The following is a 22,220-nucleotide window of genomic DNA, read 5'->3' on the forward strand; positions in this document are numbered from 1 at the left end:
CACATAACCAACATAACTCACATTCATGAAGAGTGGTAATAATAAAGGCTAAAATTCTGATTATAGATCAACTAAGATCATCATCAGTCAGTTTTAGTTTTGTGTTTTGGCTGAACAACATCATAACATTCCACACAATGAAAAACTTGATGTTTTGGTGTTGGCAGATTTGTCTTTCATTTTCCAAAAGCAGTACAGGCCAGTTAATCATTAAAACCCTGAAACTGGCTTATGTTAAGAGGGAATTTTGACAGGCAACTATACCAGTACATTCATGTGCAATTGCCTTTCATTACATAATATTAGCAAGATTACAGTAGTTTTGTAAAATGGGGTGTTAGGCATTCCTGTCAACTTCTCAAAAACCAAGTAGAGAGACTGAAATTTTTTAGGGAGATTGGGACCTAAAATCAGGAGGTTTTTCATGGCATTTTAAAGCGTTGTTTCCCAATTTTGTTGAACTGAGGGTACCTAAATAGGCAGCCTCATAGTACCGTACATGTGGCAACTATTTTCCCCAGGTAACGTATATCCAACCTAATTTCCTTATTGTCAACTCATAAGGCATTTATTATTGTTTACTATAAAACACATGTATTCTGAAATACTAGCTTGAGCACATGTATGATGCGTGGTATGTATTTTCATTCCTTTTTTGTTGTTGATGGTAATTAACATTCATATATAGTACAAAAGTGCCAGGTGTTCACTCCTACAAGTTTCTTTGATGGTAATGGCACTATAGCATATAGTTGCAGCATTTATAGTGCTCATTCTTGCGACTGAAATTAATTGTCAACAATTTTATTGTTGTTGTTTATTTTTTGTTATGGTTTTTTTTCTGATTTTTGTATTGTTGTAGAGTTTTAAAAAATCATAAATTTACATGAAAAATGTTTAAACTTAACATTCTATTCAGTAAAAAAGCAAATTCTTTATGGTAAAGTAATATATTATTTTATCCCAACAATATTCACAGGTGATACGACAGAACATGGCTTCCATGGATTTCATTGCATATGATAGATCTAAGCATGTAGGACTTTGATTCTTTTAGGAGAAATGAAAATCGAAGACCTATTGAAATAATTCGGAGTTCTCTGCAAAAATCAGGAGATATTATGAAATCAGGAGGTAGGCGTGGAGTGACCCCAAAAATCAGGATTTTTTTTTCTTCATCCCGGCTTGAGAGTTGACAGGTCTGCTGTAATGTTGCTTACATCAAAGCAAATTACAACTCAGCTGCATTATTTCAGAAACTTTATTATTGTATTTTGGAGATATTAAAGTTTAGTGGAGTGGTGCCCATGATTCTACTCTAAGGGATGTACTTCATTTATTGCGTGTTCAAACCTACAATGTACATGCAGTGGTGCAATTATGTAAATACATTCAGTAGCCTAATTGTGAGCATTGAATCAAGCCATATGGATGTTTGTTGTGTTGTCATACTGTGATCACATTTTAATGAGTTAGGTATTTACAATTTCAAGGCAAAATAAAAACGTAATTACTGGTGCACTGATATAAAATGTCCTTTGCAATAATGCATCAACAAACAACAATTGAGTCAAAAGGGAGAGGTAGTGTTACAGCAACTCGCGAATGCTCAGTTCTTGTCATCATTCAATCAAATTATATACAAAATCTAAATTAGGCAGAAACAATAAAAAAAAACAGAAAATTAAAGAAATTACTCTTTAAACAAGTTTATACCATTTCTTTTTATAACCATACATGCCAACCCCAATGTATAGGTGTAATTTTTGTTAATATAAGTTTGCCTAAATAAATGCATTTAAAACTTGCCGCATGCATCATGTGATGTCTCAGAGTTGTGGGTTAGCTTATATGCGGGTCATGCACTTTTTAGTGTTTTTACCTATTCAGTTTGGGGGTTGGCTTATACGCGAATGGGCTTATATGCAAGTATATATGGTATATGATTTGTGCAGGAGAGGGAAATCTCATCCAAAGGGTCATATTCATATACATTTGTTGTGTGAGATAGGGAAATCTCACTTGAAGGGTCACATGGAAAAGAACAAGGCTTTGCAGAATTCCAGCCCACAATCATGGACATGAGTGGTCCTTTCAGGTTCCATACCACTATTGGTTGAATATTTTTCTCACCTTCATGGTAAAAATAAACATGGTTTTAAAACATAATAGTACCCATATAGTAAATTTGAAGCAGTAAAATATTATGGTATTCATGATTTTTAGAAGGAGCATATAAACTTTGGTTTACACTAAAGAATTCAACTTAAACTCAGAAATGTACCTTGATCTGCTGGCTCACTATGCAGTGTTAAATCAGGGTAAATCTTGCTCATTGTACCATGATCTGCTCGCTCACCATGCAGTGTTAAATCAGGGTAAATCTTTCTCATTGTACCATGATCTGTTGGCTCACTAAGCAGTGTTAAATCATGGTAAATGTTGTTCATTGTACCATGTCACACCACAACAGTGGTATACTTTTAACCTTGTCCATCAATCTGTCTATCCATCTTTCACACCTTTTTAAGTTTTTGTTCAGGTCATTTTTCAGACACTTGATGAGGCATCTGTATACCTTGAACAATTTCTGTATTTTCTTTAAATTTGGATTTTAATTTCCCTTAATTTCTTGGAATGTTTTTAATGTTTTTATATTATATATTACCCTTAGGTACTGGACAGGAATTTTAAACTTGGAAACACAATTCTCCCCATTACCTTGCTGCTGCTGCAGTATGGACCTTCACCACAAAGATATGCCAGTGACTACCAGCCACCCAATTACACTCTGTGGTATCTGGAACCTCACACTCGAGTCTCATGGCTTAATGCACTACTGGTAATTCTGTACAAGGTAAATATATCAGCACCTGCAAGTCACCCAACAGCACTCAGTAGTATTTAGTCATACACTCAGGTCTCGTGGATTTGATTTACTGCTGGTAATGCTATGCAAGGTGAGTAGGGTAGCACCTGCAAGTCACCCAACAGTGGTGTTTACAGTCACACAGGTCTTGTGGATTCACTACACTGCTGGAATATTCACCATGCTCTTCCAGTAACTTGTATCCTCTTAGGAATTTTGAAAACAAAAATCATCTAGGATATAAGAAATGCATGAAGCTTGTTCATTTCTTTCATCCATTGATCATTTCTGACTGGATTGTTGCCAGGTGGTATATAACACTGTTATAGTGTTAAGCGTTTTCAGTTCAAATGGAGTTTTCAGTGTAAAAAAAGAGCAGCCTGCTCTGTCCTTTTCCAGTTCATGAAAAAAATCCATTTTCAGTGAAGGGGTGAAGTTCCAGGCACATACATTCATAGAAGGTAAAATAAACATAGTGTTGTATGTACCCAGTATTTGCAATGTTTAGTCTTGATTAATGTAACTCCAGAATTATTTGCAATGTTTAGTCTTGATTAATGTAACTCCAGAATTATTTGGAATGTTTAGTCTTGATTAATGTAACTCCAGAATTATTTGGAATGTTTAGTCTTGATTAATGTAACTCCAGAATTAACAGAATTATTTGGAGCATAGCAAAGATGACGAGCTACATCACTTCTGTTGTCTGAAAATTACAGACTCACCCAAACATATATTGTGGCTGTTTTAGTTCAAGAATCACCTGTTTTGGATTGAATCTGAAGAATATCACATTTTTATAGGCCCACTGGTGACTGTGAGGTTAGAATTCATAATTTGATGAATGAAATAACTAAGTTTTTTGTATTTTTTTTATATCCTTGATGCTTTTTGTTTTTAAAATCATTATGGGGTTACAAGCTGCCAGGAAGGTGAGCAAACACTTTAGTAATGCTCTACAAACTGAGTACCTGCAGGTCACTCAACAATTCTAAATGGTACTTCGAGTCACACACCAAATCTCTTGGGTTAATATTCTGTCTGTAATACTGTACATAGCTAGTATGAAATCACCTCCAGTTGACACAAATAGTCTGTGAGTGACCTACATTTAAATGGTGTCTTTGCATTGGTATCGTTACTCATGTGAGAAGATTGATAAACTAAGCACAATAGTCTGATTCACTTGTGTCACTGCACAGTCATCAAGTCTGTAAACATTAAGCTAAAAAACATTATACATTACACTGCACAGTCATCAAGTCTGTAAATGTTTAGCTAAGAAACATTGGATAGTACACTGCAGTCATCAAGTCTGTAAATGTTGAGCTAAGAAACATTGGATAGTACACTGCACAGTCATCAAGACTGTAAACGTTACACTAAAAAAAATTATACATTACACTGCAGTCATCAGGTCTGTAAACGTTAAGCTAAAAAACAAATTACACTGCAGTCATCAAGTCTGTAAATGTTAAGCAAAGAAACATTGTATATTACACTGCACAGTCATCAAGTTTGTAAAAATGTTAAGCTAAGAAACATTGGATAGTACACTGCAGTCATCAAGTCTGTAAATGTTGAGCTAAGAACATTGGATAGTACACTGCACAATCATCAAGTCTGTAAATGTTAAGGTAAGAAACATTGGATAGTACACTGCACAGTCATCAAGTCTGTAAATGTTAAGCAAAGAAACATTATATATTACATGCACAGTCATCAAGCCTATAAATGTTGAGCAAAGAAACATTATATATTACACTGCTCAGTTATCAAGTTTGTAAACATTAAGCTAAGAAACATTATATATTACACTTCGTATGTGTAACAATTTCATTCCAGGCTATAGCAATCTCCTTTGACAGTAAATTAGATATTTTGGGATACAGAATCCTTATAACATTGCTTTAGTATATATTTTATGTGTAGAAATTATTTTTTTACACCCCCCTTTCTATATGCCCATACATTTATGTATTCTGGGTAACTGTTTGGTGTTTTGTTTCATATTAATTATATTATTTTTCATTATGTCTTAAACTTCGTGTTTCTTCTTTTCTTGTTTTCTTTTTAAGTACCAAATAGATACATCCCCTGTGTCAGCTATTGTCCAGATTCTAGTACGGATTGTGGTCAACACAATAGAAGCCCAGCATCATCGCTGCAAGACATCTCATGAGGATGGCTTCCCACCACCCAGTCCCACTGTACATAGAAGTAAAGGTTTGGATGCTCTGATATTATCAAAATGATGGAGCCAAATTGTTTTATTCAGTTTAAATTTTCTGGCAGCAATATTTAAGGAAGCAGGAAAGCAGAGCCTTGTATTGATTTCTACAAATTATACTATACTCTACTGTCTTAAAATCAGAAATATAAAAGAGCTAAAACCAACAAGTTTCATAAAATTAAAAAAATAATCTATTTACTTATATTACAAAAGTGAAAATGTAAAATAACTTGCAGTATTGTGAATTAAATCCCAAATTATCCTAGAATTTCCAACACAAGTCCTAATGAATTAAGTTCTGAATAAACTTAAGTGGCATTTCAAATAATTTTCAAGGTGTTGTTGTGACTGCAGTCATCTGCAGTCTAATTTACTAATATATGAATGGTGTGAATTGTAATGATGTGCCAACAGTCTTTTGATGAATCACAATAATACAATCCAAGAAGTCCTTCCTTGAATTCATTATAATTATAATTCAAAGCTAATGTGTCTTTCCAAAAATAGTATTTGGATGAACACTTTGTATTTCCAATGAATAAATAATTTTAATAAATAAATTCCAGCCCAGATGAAATACTGAACACAACGATAAGACTGATTCAAGATCTTTCAGCATGATTAATTCATTTTTCCAAGATACAGTGTGCCAAAAGTTCATTTCTAGAACAATTTAAGTTATAATTTGATGGTGTGTTACTAAAAGTATACTTAAAGAACATGATAGATATAATGTCCTTGACTCAGACTAAGATAATGATCTTAACATTTAACCTACACTCACAGCAGAATATAAGCAATGTATTGGTTGTTTACAAATGAAAACAAATGATTCTGGTCAAGTAGACAATGAACTTGATTTGGGACAATATCATTTACAATTTTACACAACCCACATATAATGAATAAAAAAACTTAATAAACAATGTAAATTAAAAATATATAATGATATAAAGTTTCTTATAGAAAGGGACATAGGTTTAATGGCAAACTCAGTTTGCATGTAGTTGTTAGGACCAAAGGGTGGACTAAGTAAGAACAGAAGTACGTAATATACTTCTGTAGAATGAATTAGGAAGCAACTTGAAAAATATACTTTATGTACAAGACTGCCATAAATGTGGGTATATTATAATCAGAGTTCACTAATTTCAGTGAAAGCAAATATTTTAAGGAATGTATTTTGTAGAAATTCATCCATCGGATATGAAGAGTTTTGGTTATCGTTTGCCTGGTGATGGCACATGTTAGATTCTGTGTTGGTATATGTAAAAACAAGGTGAACTGAAAACCTACAGGTGAACCATACGTTGATGATAACTTGAAATGCACATATATTATATATATAATTGTATGCTTGACTAATAATAATAATAATAATAATAATGAGGACTTTGTATAGCGCCTAATCTTTAGAAGCTCTAAGCGCTTTACAACATTAGACAACACCTATAAGATAAAAAACATAATAATATTATTACAAAAACAAACAACATGAAATTAGAAAAACATTAAAAAATAAAAAACATGCTGAGAATATTTCAGGTAGGAAACATTATTAGGTCTTTAAGTTTGTTCTTGCAGTTGAAATAAGTGAGTTTTGAGATCACATTATATACAGTTTCAAAATCATTTTGTAGATTGGACCAAGATCTCGGCTAGTGATCTAGAAAATATTGAAGAAACAGAGACGCCCCCACAAAGTCCAACAAGTCTGGAGAGTGTCAAAGTTCATCTTTCTGCTACAACAGATGGAGCCACAGTCCAGTACAACAAGAAACCAGACACAACACCAGAAGAGAAAAAAAACACTACTATTCAAGGTATGAAGTTTGGGATATCACAGTAGAAGAGATCAATAATTTTGTAATTCGTTTTAGGATCAGTTCATAAAGTTTGAATGGTCCGTAAATGATGAAAAAAAATTTGGTTGATACGGGTAGTTTGTCCAAAGGACTATATTTAATATTGTCTGTTTTCTGCCCCCATTTTTATGGGAAAAATAATTACTTGTAACTTTCAATATGCAAAATATACTCTTCTGCATAAAGTATGCTTATAAATTTATTTTTCATGCCAAAACACGACCACTGAATATGGGCTGGTTTGGGAAATTGAGAAATAAGATCTGAGTGCAGGCTGATTCCCAGCAATTATTATTCCATAATTATATAGTATAACTTTTTTTTTGCATGTTTATTTATGCTAAATGTTTTAAGACTTAATTTTTTATTGCATTTTCCTAATCACTCCTCTACATCAAGAAAAACTGGTTTTGAACTGATATATCAATTTTAACTTGCCTACTAAATCAGTGATTTTTCTAACAATTACTGAAATTAGAAATTACACATTTTGTTTCCAAGCAGTGGTAATAATAATAATAATAGCAGCATTAATGCTAAAAGAATATCCACCTACCTATTTTTTCTAGAGGAAACAAACATGTCGGATCTCACTAACCATAAAACATATCAAGCAGGCAATATATTAAAAAAAAAATAATTCTAAAATAATAAAAAAATTAAAATAAAAAAATGGAGATGTCACATAATGGATGACACAATAATTTATGATATAAAACAAGAATTATGATAATAAATAATAATTCGATTTGTTTCTTTTTAAATGCTGTTTATAAAATCAGTTTCTGGCTCCATCCTGACAAAAATTGACTGGGTGGAAGTTGCAACCTCTCTGTATCAAATTTTTGTGTCTTATTTTTCCTGATAATAAAGGACCATATTGAATAAGGGCCATTTTCTGCCCCCGTTTTTATGGGGAAAACATTCTTGCAAATATCACATCTCTGTGTCTCATTGTATTATTTGATGTATAAATCACCCTATTCTGCATTAAATATGCATATAAATTTCTTTTTCATACCTAAACACGACCTTTAAACATGGGAAGGTATGGGAAATTTAAGAGTAAATGTTACATTTTAGCAACTTGAAACTAGAAATAAGATCTAAGTGCAGGCTTGCTTAAACAAGGTATTTACACAGATTGATTAATTTTTATAAAAATTTCTGCGTCCTCATTATTAAATGTGAGCACGTTTGCGTTAATCACTAAAAACTAAAACATTCTTGAATTTTGTTCTATATGTATCATTGTCGTTGTTGAATGGTAGTTGCCTGGTTATCGCTATGCTTGAGCAGTTAGACCCACATTTCTAGAGCGCACTATATTATTTCCTTCATTATTATATAAAAAACATCCAGGAATAATAACACTGAAGGGGCATTTGGAACTATATGTAAACAAAGACTACATGGAGTAAACGAACTTAAATGGAATTGTATTTTTACATTGCCAATATTTTGCAAAAGCATGCTGTAAATAATAGGATAAGTACATATATATTATTTATTTAATACATAAATAACAGGTTTTTTTCCTCATTTCCATCACGATAAAATTGCTACATTTAATTAACTCACTATTACAGAGTAATTCTGTACATGTAATCTTTAAAAATGAATCCATCAATTTCCAGATGGAAATAACAGTTACAACCAGTGTAGTTTTGCATTAAATGTTTTTAGCTCAGTCTTTCTTTTCATATAGTAACAATATTAATTCTCAAAACCTAAAGCATAAATTGGGCAAACAACAAAGGATCGTCTGAAGTTATTTAAATCTGCTGGGAAGAAATCTGTCATCTGCATGATATACAGACTGAACAACGTAAGCTTCACTGGCTCAAATGGTATAACATTATCATGCCAAATTGTTGCACCAAATTCAAATCCCCACAGTTCCCTTTTTTCTTTCTTCTTTCTTTTTAAAAATTAATATCCACAATACCATAATATCAATGGCTGTCAGTTTACAGGTTTGAAATAAAATTAGTAACTGCTCAGTTTTCAAAATCAACACAAAATAATGCACAATTTGAAAATCATTTTATTTTTATGTCAAGCAAGGTAACATTTTTTATCAATATGTTATTCATCTAAAATGGAACTATACAAGGGTGGCCATTATTGTCTACATCAGAAAATAATGGTATCGAAACCAGTGTTGTGCAGCAGTTATTCTTCCATAATTAGATTATACTTTTATACAAGTTTATTTATGTTCAATTTTTTCATATTTAATTTTTATCACATTTTCCAGTGTACTTGTCCACATGAAGAAAATAAGGTTTTCGACTGACAAAAATTTTAAGCTTGCTTACTGCATCAATGATGTTTCTAACAATTATTGAAATTAGAAACCATTTCCATACAGTTGGAACCATGTTTACAGTTGCGATGGAAGCCAAGTAACTGAATTGATTTATAATTTTTTTATATGAAAATATTATTTGCATTACTTCTAGGCCAAAAACTAGCAATTATATGAACCTCAATCATTTGCAAATCATTTTATTTGTATGTTCCTAAAGTGTAATATTTTTACGGTTATGGTATTCATCTAAAAGGAAGCTAAAGGAGAGTGGCCAAATATCTTTGCATCAGAAAATGATTTGTGGTGGAACCAGTGTTTTGAAGTGATTATTATTCCATAGTTATATAGTATAATTATTTGTATACATGTTTGTTTGTGCAAAATTCTTTAAGACTTAATGTTTTATCACATTTTCCTAATCACTCCTCCAATCAAGAAAATCTGGTTTTGGACTGACATAAATATTTACATGCCTACTAAATCAATGATTTTTCTAGCAATTACATTATAAATTACACATTTTGTTTCCAAACAGTGGGAAATGTGTCCCAAGGATGGAATTCGCAGGCTCTGTGTATCATTATAGACTAAATATGACTGCCAAAGTTAATACTTGCAAATGCATGAAAAGCACCCAACAAATGAGACTTTATGACACTTTATGTCAGATATGACAATTTGGTGAATGGTCTAAAACACTTCAAATGACGCCATAAAAGGCCCACAATGAATTCAACTTCAAATTCCATCTCCATCAAAATCTCACAGACATTGTGTTGTATGTAAAAGACCATATGCACATCAAAATCATGTTGTTAATGTCCCAATCTGTGTCATAACCCAGTCTTTTGTAGAGTAATGTATTTTTATAAAGTCAAATAGTAGATGTTGCAAATTCCATTTGGAGAGCTGCTACTTCACTAATGAATCCCTACAATCTATCACTGCAATAAAAGAGTTTGAAAACTTTTCAGGAACAAATATTGAATCTGTTTTACAAAATGTCTGTGAGCTAATTAAAACAAAGTTGTATCTTAACTTTGTTCCTTCTTCCTTGTTCAATGATGACTATTTCCACCTTTTCTGGCTTGAAAATGGATCAATTCCTGTAACCGAATGAGGTTTAAATCCTGGTTCCAGAGAACAACTTGCCGAATAAGCCCAAATTGTACTTTAAGATAGATGCAGTCACTGTGAACTGATTGAATTCCCCAGAATTACCTGCATGACATCACTATGGGCATTTATCAAGTCAAACAAACTCCAAAGTATACAAATGAACATCTCACAGAGGATGGGGCACCAAAAGGTTATGGCATGCATGGATTTTCTAGGTCTGTTACATATAAAAATCCAGTCTTGCCACTCCAAAAATAAAATCCATTCATGGTGGATCCAATACAAGTTGAAATATGACATGGACTCCATCAATGGACAGTAATATAGCTGCAAGGTTGGTGCTCGGGTTGTTGGGTGTTGTGCCCATGTATCTAGTTTCCTATGGTTTCTTGGCTGCAAAAGAGAGTAAGTGATGAGTTAACAAAGAAAGCATCACTAACTAGTCATCTTAAGTATGCATCATCTGTTCCAGAATGTGAATATGACAACAGGGAATCAAATGAGGATTTTTTTTCTTCACTGTGACCACTACTTTCATAGTAGTCATGAGGCTCCATTTATGCCATGGATGACTTTTGATATTCCTGCACAGACATAGACTGAAACAAAATTCATTGTCAGGAATGATACATTTGGCAAATCAGGCCATGAAATGGGAAGTGATATTTGACAAGTATGTCACAAATTGCAAATATTGTCGTATTCTTTTTTATAAATTTTTTAGACACATTAAGTTTATGTTTGGTAATAATTAATCTTTGTGAATTTTTTATATATATTAAACTGTAACTAATTTATCCATCAATTGATCAATCCATCTCACGACAGAAGAGTCAAAAAATGAAAACATTTAAATTTGAATGGACAGAAAAAATAGAATGGCTCCAATTCAGCACAAGATGCAGTGATGTAATATACAATGTGTTTAGAGGTACCCATATTAAGAGTATGAAAACTATGTGGAATAATGTTTTTAATGATCTCTTCCTTTTAATTTATCCTGAAATTAAAGATTATTTATGAAGAAAAACAAACTACTCCATGATAAACAGATATTTATTCACAATTAATTTCAGCATGTTTATTAAATGAGTATTCAACAATTTATGCATAACAAAACACAGATCCAGTTAAGTTTTTATTTATAATTATACTGTTTGCCTAGGGTGACTGTCTGCTGCTCTTTATGAAACTGTTTTGGTTCATTCTGTCAGTGAGTGATTCAGCAGCTACTGAATGGCACAGTGTGGTTGTACAGAGGTCACAGCTGGTTCTGTGAAACTCCTTGTCAGATTGTTATGGATAACCCTTGAGTAAAGTTTCTTCAGCGGAAACTGAAGGAGCCCAGCGAAGACTGGGGTGTCCAATAAAGGTTGGGATGACAGTGGCAGCTGTGTGGATTTCACTCAATGGTTTAGTTTAAATACACCATATAGTGCTGACATTAGATTCTTGGGTGAATAAACGAAATGGAATGAAGTGAATGCCCAAAGAAAACGTGCAGCAGATGATGTTCCCCAAGAATGTAATAGTGGGGAAGCCTTCAGTGTTGAAGAAAAAGAGAAGAAAACAAATCTGCCTATACAACAGCAGCATATCAACAATAATGTAAAAGAAATGTATACATGCATGTAGGAATAAATCGACAATGGCAAGAAACATCATGTAATTACTATAAGAAGACTGGTATTACTACTGTAACACTAAAAAGACTGGTATTACTACTGTAACACTAAGAAGACTGGTATTACTACTGTAACACTAAGAAGACTGGTATTACTAGTGTAACACCAGACTCTGACTTATCAAGACAATGCCACATGAACTGTAATAAGTCTGTGAATTATGATAAAATTCAAATCATGTGAGAATGTCTTGGAGTAGTTCCATGCATGTCTTGGAACATGGCAAAGAAGAACTGTGGGAATTTGAGAATGGAAACAACTAAGTTACCACATCCAATTCCGAGAGAAGCAAGATGAACACAACCATGAAATGGGTAGAAGAATACCATGAGAATGCAATAGCACCTCCAGGAATAAAGAAACAGCACATATGGCTATGAAAATATGGATATGCACAAGTACCACACAAAGAACACTGGTATCACACACATGCAGAACTCCACACATAATGGATAGGCACAAGTGACACACAAAGAATGCTGGTATCGCATGTGTGCAGAACTTCACATATAATGAATACAGAAACACAATGAATGACTATGGAAACTGGAACCACAGCAATTACATCACATGGCACAGTAGCATAGAACTGGATCCAGAAAAACGCCCAGGATGGAAGAACAGTGTCAGTGTGAGACCTTCTTTCCCTGTATGTTGAATACAGCATGATCATGGTTGCTGTGTATTACTATCCATGGCTATGGCCCTCTGCGCTGCCTGAATAGTACAAAGAGGTGTCTGAATGTTTCTTGTGTAACAGTTTGAAGACCACTGGCCCATAACTTTGATTATGTAGTCTTCCAGCCAGACCGCTGCTGCTTAAGTTGCTGCACCTATACGGAATGAATAGCCACTATACTGGGAAGTGTCCAGTCCCATCTTACAGTAGACAAGTCACATATGATTTAGGAACACAACTCTTGATAACACTTGACCTGTAGCCTTAATGAAAAGTGGGGCATATGGTTGAGGTGATGAATGTCTCCTGAATTGCACAAAAGTCTTCAGAGCAGAGTATGAACATACAACATGACCCGTGGCATGCAACTGATGGTCACACCCCTACGGAAAGGGTCAGTTTTTGATGATTTTAACCTGAGAAATGCAGTTTCTAGGTGGAAGTGCACATCGCCAACACAGAGATGAACGGTTGGATCAAAGGAATCCAGAATAGGAAATTCCCCATATCTCAGAAATCCAAAGAAAGCAACTATGCAGACAGTCAACAACAACAAATCTGTGTGTGTCAAATACTCCTCTCATAGAAATGTACAAATGCTTGTCAGGATATTGTATGTATTAGGCTTGCGCAGTTTTGCAGATGAACCATGTTTTTTTTTAGGGCCTGTTGGATGGTGGCAAAACGCAGCATATTATTTCTGTCTGTGGTTAATGGTGATTGCATACCATCCTGCATATACTTGAACTTAATGCCACTTTATTGTAGAATGCTTCAAGTTGAGAGCTCTTGCACAATGTGTCACAAAGTAGATTAAGGTGTTCTCCGTAATATCTGGCAAAAGTTGCATGTTTGAGGCAAAGCCATACATCAGCATGAAGGTCCTAAAAACGTTGAATGCAGTGTTGTAGGCGATTTGTGAAGCAGGGCTTAAAGCCTGGTTCTGTAAAAAGTCTACCTCTTTATCCAGGTCCTTAGGGTGGGGGGCATTTGCAGGGTTGTAGATCTGCATCCGGAGTCAGTGCATGAAATTTCTGAAATTGAAGGTGAGACAAGGCATCAGCTGTATTATTGATAATTCCCGGAATGTGTTTGGCAGAAAAATAAAAGTTACAAGAAGCCGCACACCATGTAAGTTTACACATTAATTTCATTATATGCATGCATTAGGATCTCCCCTTTTGAAGTATATTCACCGTGGCCATATTATCACACGTAAATATTACGCATTTGCCTGCCCATTCTGTACCCCAAATAAGGCAGCCACAACAATAGGATACAATTCCCTGAATGCCATAGAGAAATCATCCTCCACAGGTAAAAGCATTTGAAGATCATCAGACCATGCAGTTGCAATCCAGCGAGTCTTGAAATAAACCCCATACCCTACTTTGGATGAAGCATCTGTGCATAATTCAAGATCTTCTGATGTAGTGGACTGATTGTTAAGAAACACAGAAACTCCATTCCACGAAGCTAAAAATTGGTGCCACATGTATAGTTCCTCTTTGCAATTTGCATCTAAGTGTATGTAATGATCAAGTTCCCTGACTTTGGTAGATATGACACAAATGCATGCCCAGGCAGGATAACTCGAGTAGCAGAATTTAAGTGGCCCAGTAACTGGAGCAGTTATAGCTTGCAGACATTTTGTTTGTTAAGAAAATAATACAATGTAAGCTTCCATACACCCCTATACTTTTGCCTCCCTCCATCAGTTTCCATCCTGTTGTTAATTTTTAATAGGTCCCTTTGTAACTTATGCCCTTGCTTATAATGCCATCATTGTTTTTTCTGCACGAGTTATCAGGGGAAGGGTGTATGATATTGATCAAGAAACAATTCCAAATTTAGTCAGGCAGCTGAATTTATATTTCTAACCATGTAACAGCAATACAGTTTTATCAAATTTTTATGATAAATGAGTGAGTCCCAAAAATGTCCTAAAGCAAACTTTCTGAATTTTACTGTAAGAAATGTAAATTTTGTTTAAAGTATTCTTTCACAGATGCTTCTATTGATTCCTTGTTTTGCGAATATGCAGTCCATATCTATGGATCTCTTTGTTTCATGATAGATGTATGCAGTCCCACAAAATTCTATTGAATTCTTTGTTTCATGAACATGCAGTCTTGTTTTTCTATTGATTCCTTTGTTTCATAAATATGCATTCCTATTCTTCTGTCGATTACTTTGTTTCATTCAATCCTTTAATATCCTTTATTTTCTTTTTAAGAGTTTAATGTTGTTTTTTCTGATATTATCATGGTATAAACTGTCAGTTGCCGAATCACAAGCAAATTACACCCGAAGAACATTATGTAAGCTGTGTGAGTTTATACCACAATAAACTCAGAAAAATCTATGTTAAACTCTTAAAATTGCAATTATCTTTAATTTTATTTATATTTTATTGTTATTTGCTTGTTTTTTTAAAAAGATATTTTGTATCAATTTTAGAGCCTGTTTAAGCATATGAATTCTTGTTGAGGCATCTGCTATGAAGCTATTTATAGAATAGAGGATTCTCTATCTGCAACATAATATGAATTCTTGTTGTGGCTTCTGCTATGCTATTTATAGAATAGAGGATTCTCTATCTGCAGTGTAATATCTATGTCAGTATCAAAAAGAAAATTCTACCAATGGTAGGCAATCTAAGGTTTTGAGCATTCCACAGCATGGTCTTAATCTTTTATCTAAATTGGCACATGTGATCTAAGTAGAAGTTCAATATTCAAAGCAAAGGATGTGTTGTTTTGTTTGACATACGAATGACTCGTGGATTTGATGCTATCATGAGCTCATTCTGACTTGGCGAAATCATTATTGTCCAGTCTTGTGAGTAACCACTTTTCACATCTTTAAATCTATTTTTGTGTTAATAGTTTAGGCTACCTACAGGGGCTACATACAAATGAAATTAAGACTTTCGGTAAATGATTATGGTGATGGGGGTCCAATAGTCAAACAGTGCAAGACATCGACACTGACAGTTAGGATGGGGGGGTGTAGCGGATCTCCCACCCACCCCACATCATAACTATCAAGGTCGGCATCTTACATTATAGGACTATGAGTCAAATTGTTATAATGCTTGTCTTTTACCCCCCCCCCCCAATCCTCCCAATCCCTATATCCATTTACCTATAGTTTTATAATTTGTAATGAGCGGCAGTGAAAGTGCTGTAGCCCCAATGTTCTTGGCAGATTTTGAGTTTCCCAGCTTTTCTTTTTCAAATCTAGTCAAAGAAAGATTTATTTATACAGAAAAACAGCAAAAATATGTTATTTGATTCTGTCAAATCAGATTATTCATTTTTCTAAATAAAATATAAACCCACCATTTTTATTTAGTTTTAAAGGCATGCATTGTGTATGCTTTCCAGTTCAGTGTTTACATTAGTTACTTTGCATGTGACTCTATTTATAGAAGTTAGTATAAAGTGAGTTCTCCATACAGTTTATACAGAAATAAATGCAATTGGGTCTGATCACATGATTATTTTCTGACCAGTGGAAATCTTCCCTTCTTTTATCGACTGATGCAACTGCAATTATTCTTTATTAAACAATGGGGAAAATGATACATCACATGCATTTAAATTTCATTATATGTAATTTTAGAGACACCACTGAGGCGCCCAGTCAGACCAAAACGAGCCCCAAGAAAACTTGTCCATTACTCCGAAGAAGATGCAGGCACTGAGAGCAATGGGGAACAGACTCCAACTGAATCTGAACAAAAGGTCTGACATGCTTATTTTTATTATGGTGGTTGAAAGATATACTGAGGAGACCAGTTGATTTTGTTTCTTTTGATATATACATGTATGTGTGTGCATACATATATTTGTGTTTCATGAATAAAAACTACTTCATTATAAAGAGATATTTATTCACAGTTAATTTCAGCATGATTATCTAATGAGTATTCAACAGTGTAAGCTTACATACACCCTTCTACTTTTGCCTCCCTCCATCAATTTCAAGAGACTGATGCTGCCCATTTGTGTGTATGTGCCAAAGTGTGTGCACATGTGCAGTTGCACCAAGACTTTTTAATCATAACTTAAATGGTGTTTGAGGAGGTGTACAGTATTTACATGTACACCTGTCCTCTTTCTTTCAGCTGAATAGGCATTTTGAACAGTCATGTTGTGTCGAAGGTACAAAGATTCAAAGACAAAGTGATGTCAGTTTTGTTACTCCAATATCTTGATCATATATAGGTAAACCTTTCTTAAGAGAACACTCCAGCTGCCAGTATAAAAACAGGCCATGCTGGGCAACCAGTTTTCAAGGTCAACATTAAACTAGAATTAAGAACAACAGAACAACAGATGCCCATAATTAATGTACGTGTATTTGATTTTTATTCATAATTCTTGGTAAAATATCACACAAATTCATTTTTTTTAAATATTGAACATTAAAAATTTACATTTTACTTGTAGATTGCATACATACTACTAGCATACAGATTGCAGAGTTAACTAACACCTATCCTGTTCATATAGTGTTAAGTTAGAAAGGGTGATGTAGGTTTTGATAGAGCAGTTGGTGTATTCACTGTAGTTTGAGCCCAAAGCCCAAACATAATTTACCCATGATATAAATAAATGGATCAACTCATACCAGCCAGCCTTCCAGATAGTCTTGGGTTTTTAAATATGACTATCATAAGGCAGATTATGTTATATTATGATATTGGCGATTGGTTCATCTTGCCAGACAATTGTTTGTCAGACTATCCAATTCGATTTCCATACTTGGGCTCAAAATGTCAAAGGTCTTACTGATAGATGCACAATAGCTTGAGTTTTCCATCATATTTGGTTATCACATTTTTTGTTGATAGCTTGCACTTGGTGTAAGGAAGAATTCTGTTGATTTTGGAGTCAAATGGTTGAAGGTCAAGGTCACCATGATTGAAAGAATTAAAAATGGTTTATGCACAATGCAGTTAGTTCAAGATGACATACCTCAACCAAACATTGTAGATAAATCCCACTTAAGGTAAGGATGAAGGCTATTTATTTTGGGGGTGAAAGGTGAAGGTCACTGACTAAGAAACAACAATGTTGTTTACACACAATAACAGTAGTTCTACATCACAGATCTGGTGCAAGCTTTGTGACTGACCTGCACTTGAAGAAATTTCAATTTTGGAATGAGATGAGCAAAAGAAAGTTCACTCTGACTGTAAGAAGAAAAAGATTTTCTGCATATACCTCAGTTATATACATAGAGGACTATTAAACATGGTGTGGGAGACTAAAAAGTGTCGCCCCAAGGTAGGTCAGTGCACATGGCACCAATAATCTGCATTTAACATGTGTGAGTAAGTTTTATACTTATATAAGCTGACAGAAAATGCATGGAAATTCACATTTGAAATAAATTAAAATAAAATATATCTTTTTTTAAGCATTTGAGACCATTCCAGACAAGCTGCTCTGGTGCCCTAGGATTCAGAGCATCCGCCTCCGATGTGGGAGGTCATGGGTTCAATCCCTGGCCGAGTCATACAGAAGACTTAAAAAATGGTACTAATAGCTGCCTCACTTGGCGCTCAGCATTAAGAGGTTAGTGTTAGGACTGGTCAGCCTGGTGTCAGGATAATGTGACTGGGTGGGACATCATACTACATGTCTGCAGCATGATGCCCCAGTGCTAGACATCACTATAAACTGTCACACTGCAGACATTGCAGCGATATGACTGAAAAATTATTAAAGCTATGTTAAGAATCCAATCACACACACACACATACACACACACACACATTCCAGACAAAAGCATAGCTGCTGGATGTTGCATTGTCATATATTGTGATCTGCTTTGTTTATCCACCAGGAAATGTAAAGGATGTAACAGATGCACTAAAATGAACAGATGATGAGATCTCTAACCATGTCACCATCAGTATAAATTTTCATCAAAACCTTAAACTTATTTTATGCCTGAGAAAATTTTCTGATTTACAATTGATTACTGTCTTTGTGTATGCTACAATTTTTTCCTCAGTATTTGGAATACTGTGGTTACAAAACTCTCGATCTCTCAGTCTCTCTGTCTCTCTTTCCTTCAATGCACCAGTCTGCTGCATGAGTTTGATTTTAGCTTCACATGTAATAAGCATAATAAATAATGCACAAGTTTTACAGTTATTCATTTGGCCATTTTAGTTGCTGCTGCAGTGATAGTTATTGGATGCCATTAATCGGCATCCTTTTGTGAATGCCTGGATGTGAACTAGGGCATCCTATGTGAACTGCTAGATGTGAACTAGGGCATCCGTTTGTGAACACCTGGATGTGAACTAAGGCATTAATGTATTATACCCTCATTTAAATGATCTTAAAAATACTAAATGTGATTTATCTGAATAATCTTGTTAAATAGAGACAGACAGAAAGAATTGGCATGCTTATGTGACATTGAGATGCAATATGTTCAACACTATTTTTGGTTTTCAGGTCAGTATTTGCAAAAATATGTAGATTTGGTTTTCAGAACTTGTGATTGATCTATACAAGGATTTTATATATTTTAATTTACTTTTGCTAAGCATGCGATTGTATTCAAAAAATGCAAATTTCTTGATGTGAATTTTTTTCCTGATCTGGATATCATTAAAGATATTTAATTGTATTATGTTCTGATATCCTCACAGTATTCAATTAATTCTGATACATCTTTAACTGAACTAGAAAAAAGAAGTCATTTACATGTTTTATTTTATAAATGGAGTATCTTTTGCAATTATTCATTCTTTAGTTTCCATTTTGCTTTACTACAAAATATGGCATATCCACAGGCCAAGGTCTAAACTTAAAGATTTTAAAGTATTTTTGCTGTCAACCATAATGGCTGTAAATCTTGGGATATGAAAAAATAATTATTTTTTGTGTGTCCCAAGACAAATATGAATGTATTAAAAAAAACATTTTTGGTGTCACAGCACTTACAAAACTATTTTTAAACTACTATAATTGTTTTTGTTGTTATTTTGCATATGCAAATTTTCTGATTTCTGTAACACAAACTTTAAGACTTCAAATTTCATGGGCCGGTTAGATGAGGAGCAGGCTCTGATATAATGTGCAGTGCTTACACAGTGCAAATCTTTCTTAGCGTAACTTAAATCCTTGTTTATTCCCAAATGTATTAGATGCAGATTTTGCGTTATTCATTGTTTCAACCAAATCGCATTCTTCCAGATAACACTTAAGCTAGTTGGTAATAGCTGTTTCATTTACATTGATCTATATGCTCAGGAGTTACTCTTTCTCAATGATATAAGCGATCCTACAAATTGATTATGAAAAAGGTATGCATGTTTAATTTACAAGGCACATAACTGCTACATGTTCTTTAAAGAATGGTAATAATAAAGGCTAAAGTACTGAATATAGATGGACTAAGATCATCAGCGATCTATTTTTGTTTTTGTTTTGGCAGAACAAAGTAATAAATTTCCACACATTAGAAGGCTGTTGTTTTGGCATCTCCTTGTTTAATTGACAGATTTGTCTTTTGTTTTCCAACAGCAATCCAGGCCAGTTAATCATGAAAATTCTGAAACTGGCTTGGCTTAAAAAGGAATTTTGTCATGCAGCTATACCAGTAGTTTAATGTGTAATTGCCTTTTATTCCATAATATTAGCATGATTACCATAGCTGTGTAAGGTTGCTTACATCAAAACTACAACTGAATTTTACAGTATTACAATAATATTTTAAACATTATTTCTGAAATTTTATTATTATATTATTGGAGGTATTTTTTAAGTTTAGTGCCATGGTACCTGTGATTCCAATCCATGGGATGTACTTTATTCAGAGCAATTGTAATTCTTCAGTTTACATGTGGTGATGCCATTATGTAAATATACTAATAGCCTAAATATGAGCATTGAACTAAACTCTAGTGTTCATTGTTGTTGTCATACTAGGATTACACTTTAATGAGTTAGGTACTTACATTTTCAAGGCAAAAAAAAAGGTAGTTACTGGTGCATTGATACAGAATTGTAATGCAATAATGCATAAACTAGAGTGAAAAGGGGAGAGGTACTGATACAGCAAGCTGCAAATGCTCAATTCTTGTCATCGTCTGATCAGATTATTCCCAAACCTGAATTATGCAGAAACAATAAGTAAACAGAAAATTAAATAAATTTATAAACTTTTTAAACAAATTATACTAACTTATAACATTTCCATATAATGATAATACACATAATTTTTTTTGCAAACATTAGTTTGCCTAAATAAATAGAACTTACTCATGTGCATCTTGTGATGTCATTTCAAAAATGGGTTGGCTTATGTGCGGGTCATGCAGTTCTGATGTTTTTTTTAATGTTTTTACCTATTCATTGGGGGGGGTCAGTTTATATGTGAATGAACTTGTATGCCAGTATATATGGTAAATGGATTTGTTGTGAATGGTAGGATTGCCCAGTAATGAGTCTGGTGTCAAAAGATGGCTTGTGTAGTTGTATAATACAGGGGTAATAATTCAGTAAGTTCTTTGATAAAGGGAAACAATCATTCAGTTTGTTGTAAATTGCTTACTACTTGTCATAGTAGATACAAATGTTATAATATGTTGTTTCCTAAAATATGTTGTACCCATGATGCTTTGCATATCTCTGGAAAGGTCAATTGTGCTTGATAAAATCGACACTTTCATGTCACATTTGTGGTTAGATTTAATAAAATTGGAGAAGAAAAAAATTTAATCAAACCCTTTGCTGACACAGCACTTTGTTTTTTAAAGAAGATGCCACAAAGCATTTCAATGGAGGAGAAAATGGCTGAACAGATCAAAGAATTTGAAATCAAGGGAGACCCTGGCAAGATGCCCAAAGCCCTAACAGGGACAGAAGTTGTGTATGTAATTCAGTGATGTATTTTGTTTTGGTTGTATATTTATGTACTGTTTACTACCAGATACTTTCCAGAAAGTGACATGTATATCTTATCAGAGGTTATATTATAAACTTTACTTTGTTTTGTATCAGAAGTCATAATGACAAATTATCATTGTCAGGCCATTGCAGAAGATGCACAGAAGTCATTCTTTATTCATACTTAGTTTTTGGTTGGGTCAGAGTCGGGTGTCAGATAGATCTGTTTACATAGTTGGAAAGATTCATTATACACATTCATAGTCTGTCTCCTGTATTACGATAGACCTGAGAACAGTGTGTAAATCTCTGTCTCCTGTATTACAATTGACCTGAGAACAGTGTGTAAATCTCTCTCTCCTGTATTACGATTGACCTGAGAACAGTGTGTAAGTCTGTCTCCTGTATTACGATTGACCTGAGAACAGTGTGTAAATCTCTGTCTCCTGTATTATGATAGACCTGAGAACAGTGTGTAAATCTCTGTCTCCTGTATTACGATTGACCTGAGAACATTGTGTAAGTCTGTCTCCTG

The 22,220-nt window shown here is 33.9% G+C and overlaps 1 protein-coding gene across 7 annotated transcripts in view; it reads left to right on the forward strand.

Moving 5' to 3' along the window:
• Positions 1–22,220, forward strand: part of LOC149808497 (protein unc-79 homolog) — a 255,882-nt gene that overhangs the window by 145,387 nt on the left and 88,275 nt on the right. For all 7 annotated transcript variants that reach the window (XM_089978169.1, XM_089978143.1, XM_089978163.1 and 4 more), the window contains 5 exons: positions 2,675–2,857; positions 4,948–5,095; positions 6,743–6,925; positions 16,392–16,513; positions 21,556–21,668. In XM_089978169.1, coding sequence (XP_089834295.1) covers positions 2,675–2,857; positions 4,948–5,095; positions 6,743–6,925; positions 16,392–16,513; positions 21,556–21,668 — 749 coding nt within the window. The remainder of the gene's footprint in view (positions 1–2,674; positions 2,858–4,947; positions 5,096–6,742; positions 6,926–16,391; positions 16,514–21,555; positions 21,669–22,220) is intronic.

The sequence above is a fragment of the Sinohyriopsis cumingii genome, chromosome 1 (assembly GCF_028554795.1).
Source record: "Sinohyriopsis cumingii isolate HCF-2022 chromosome 1, ASM2855479v2, whole genome shotgun sequence".
NCBI classification, from domain to species: Eukaryota; Metazoa; Mollusca; class Bivalvia; order Unionida; family Unionidae; genus Sinohyriopsis; species Sinohyriopsis cumingii.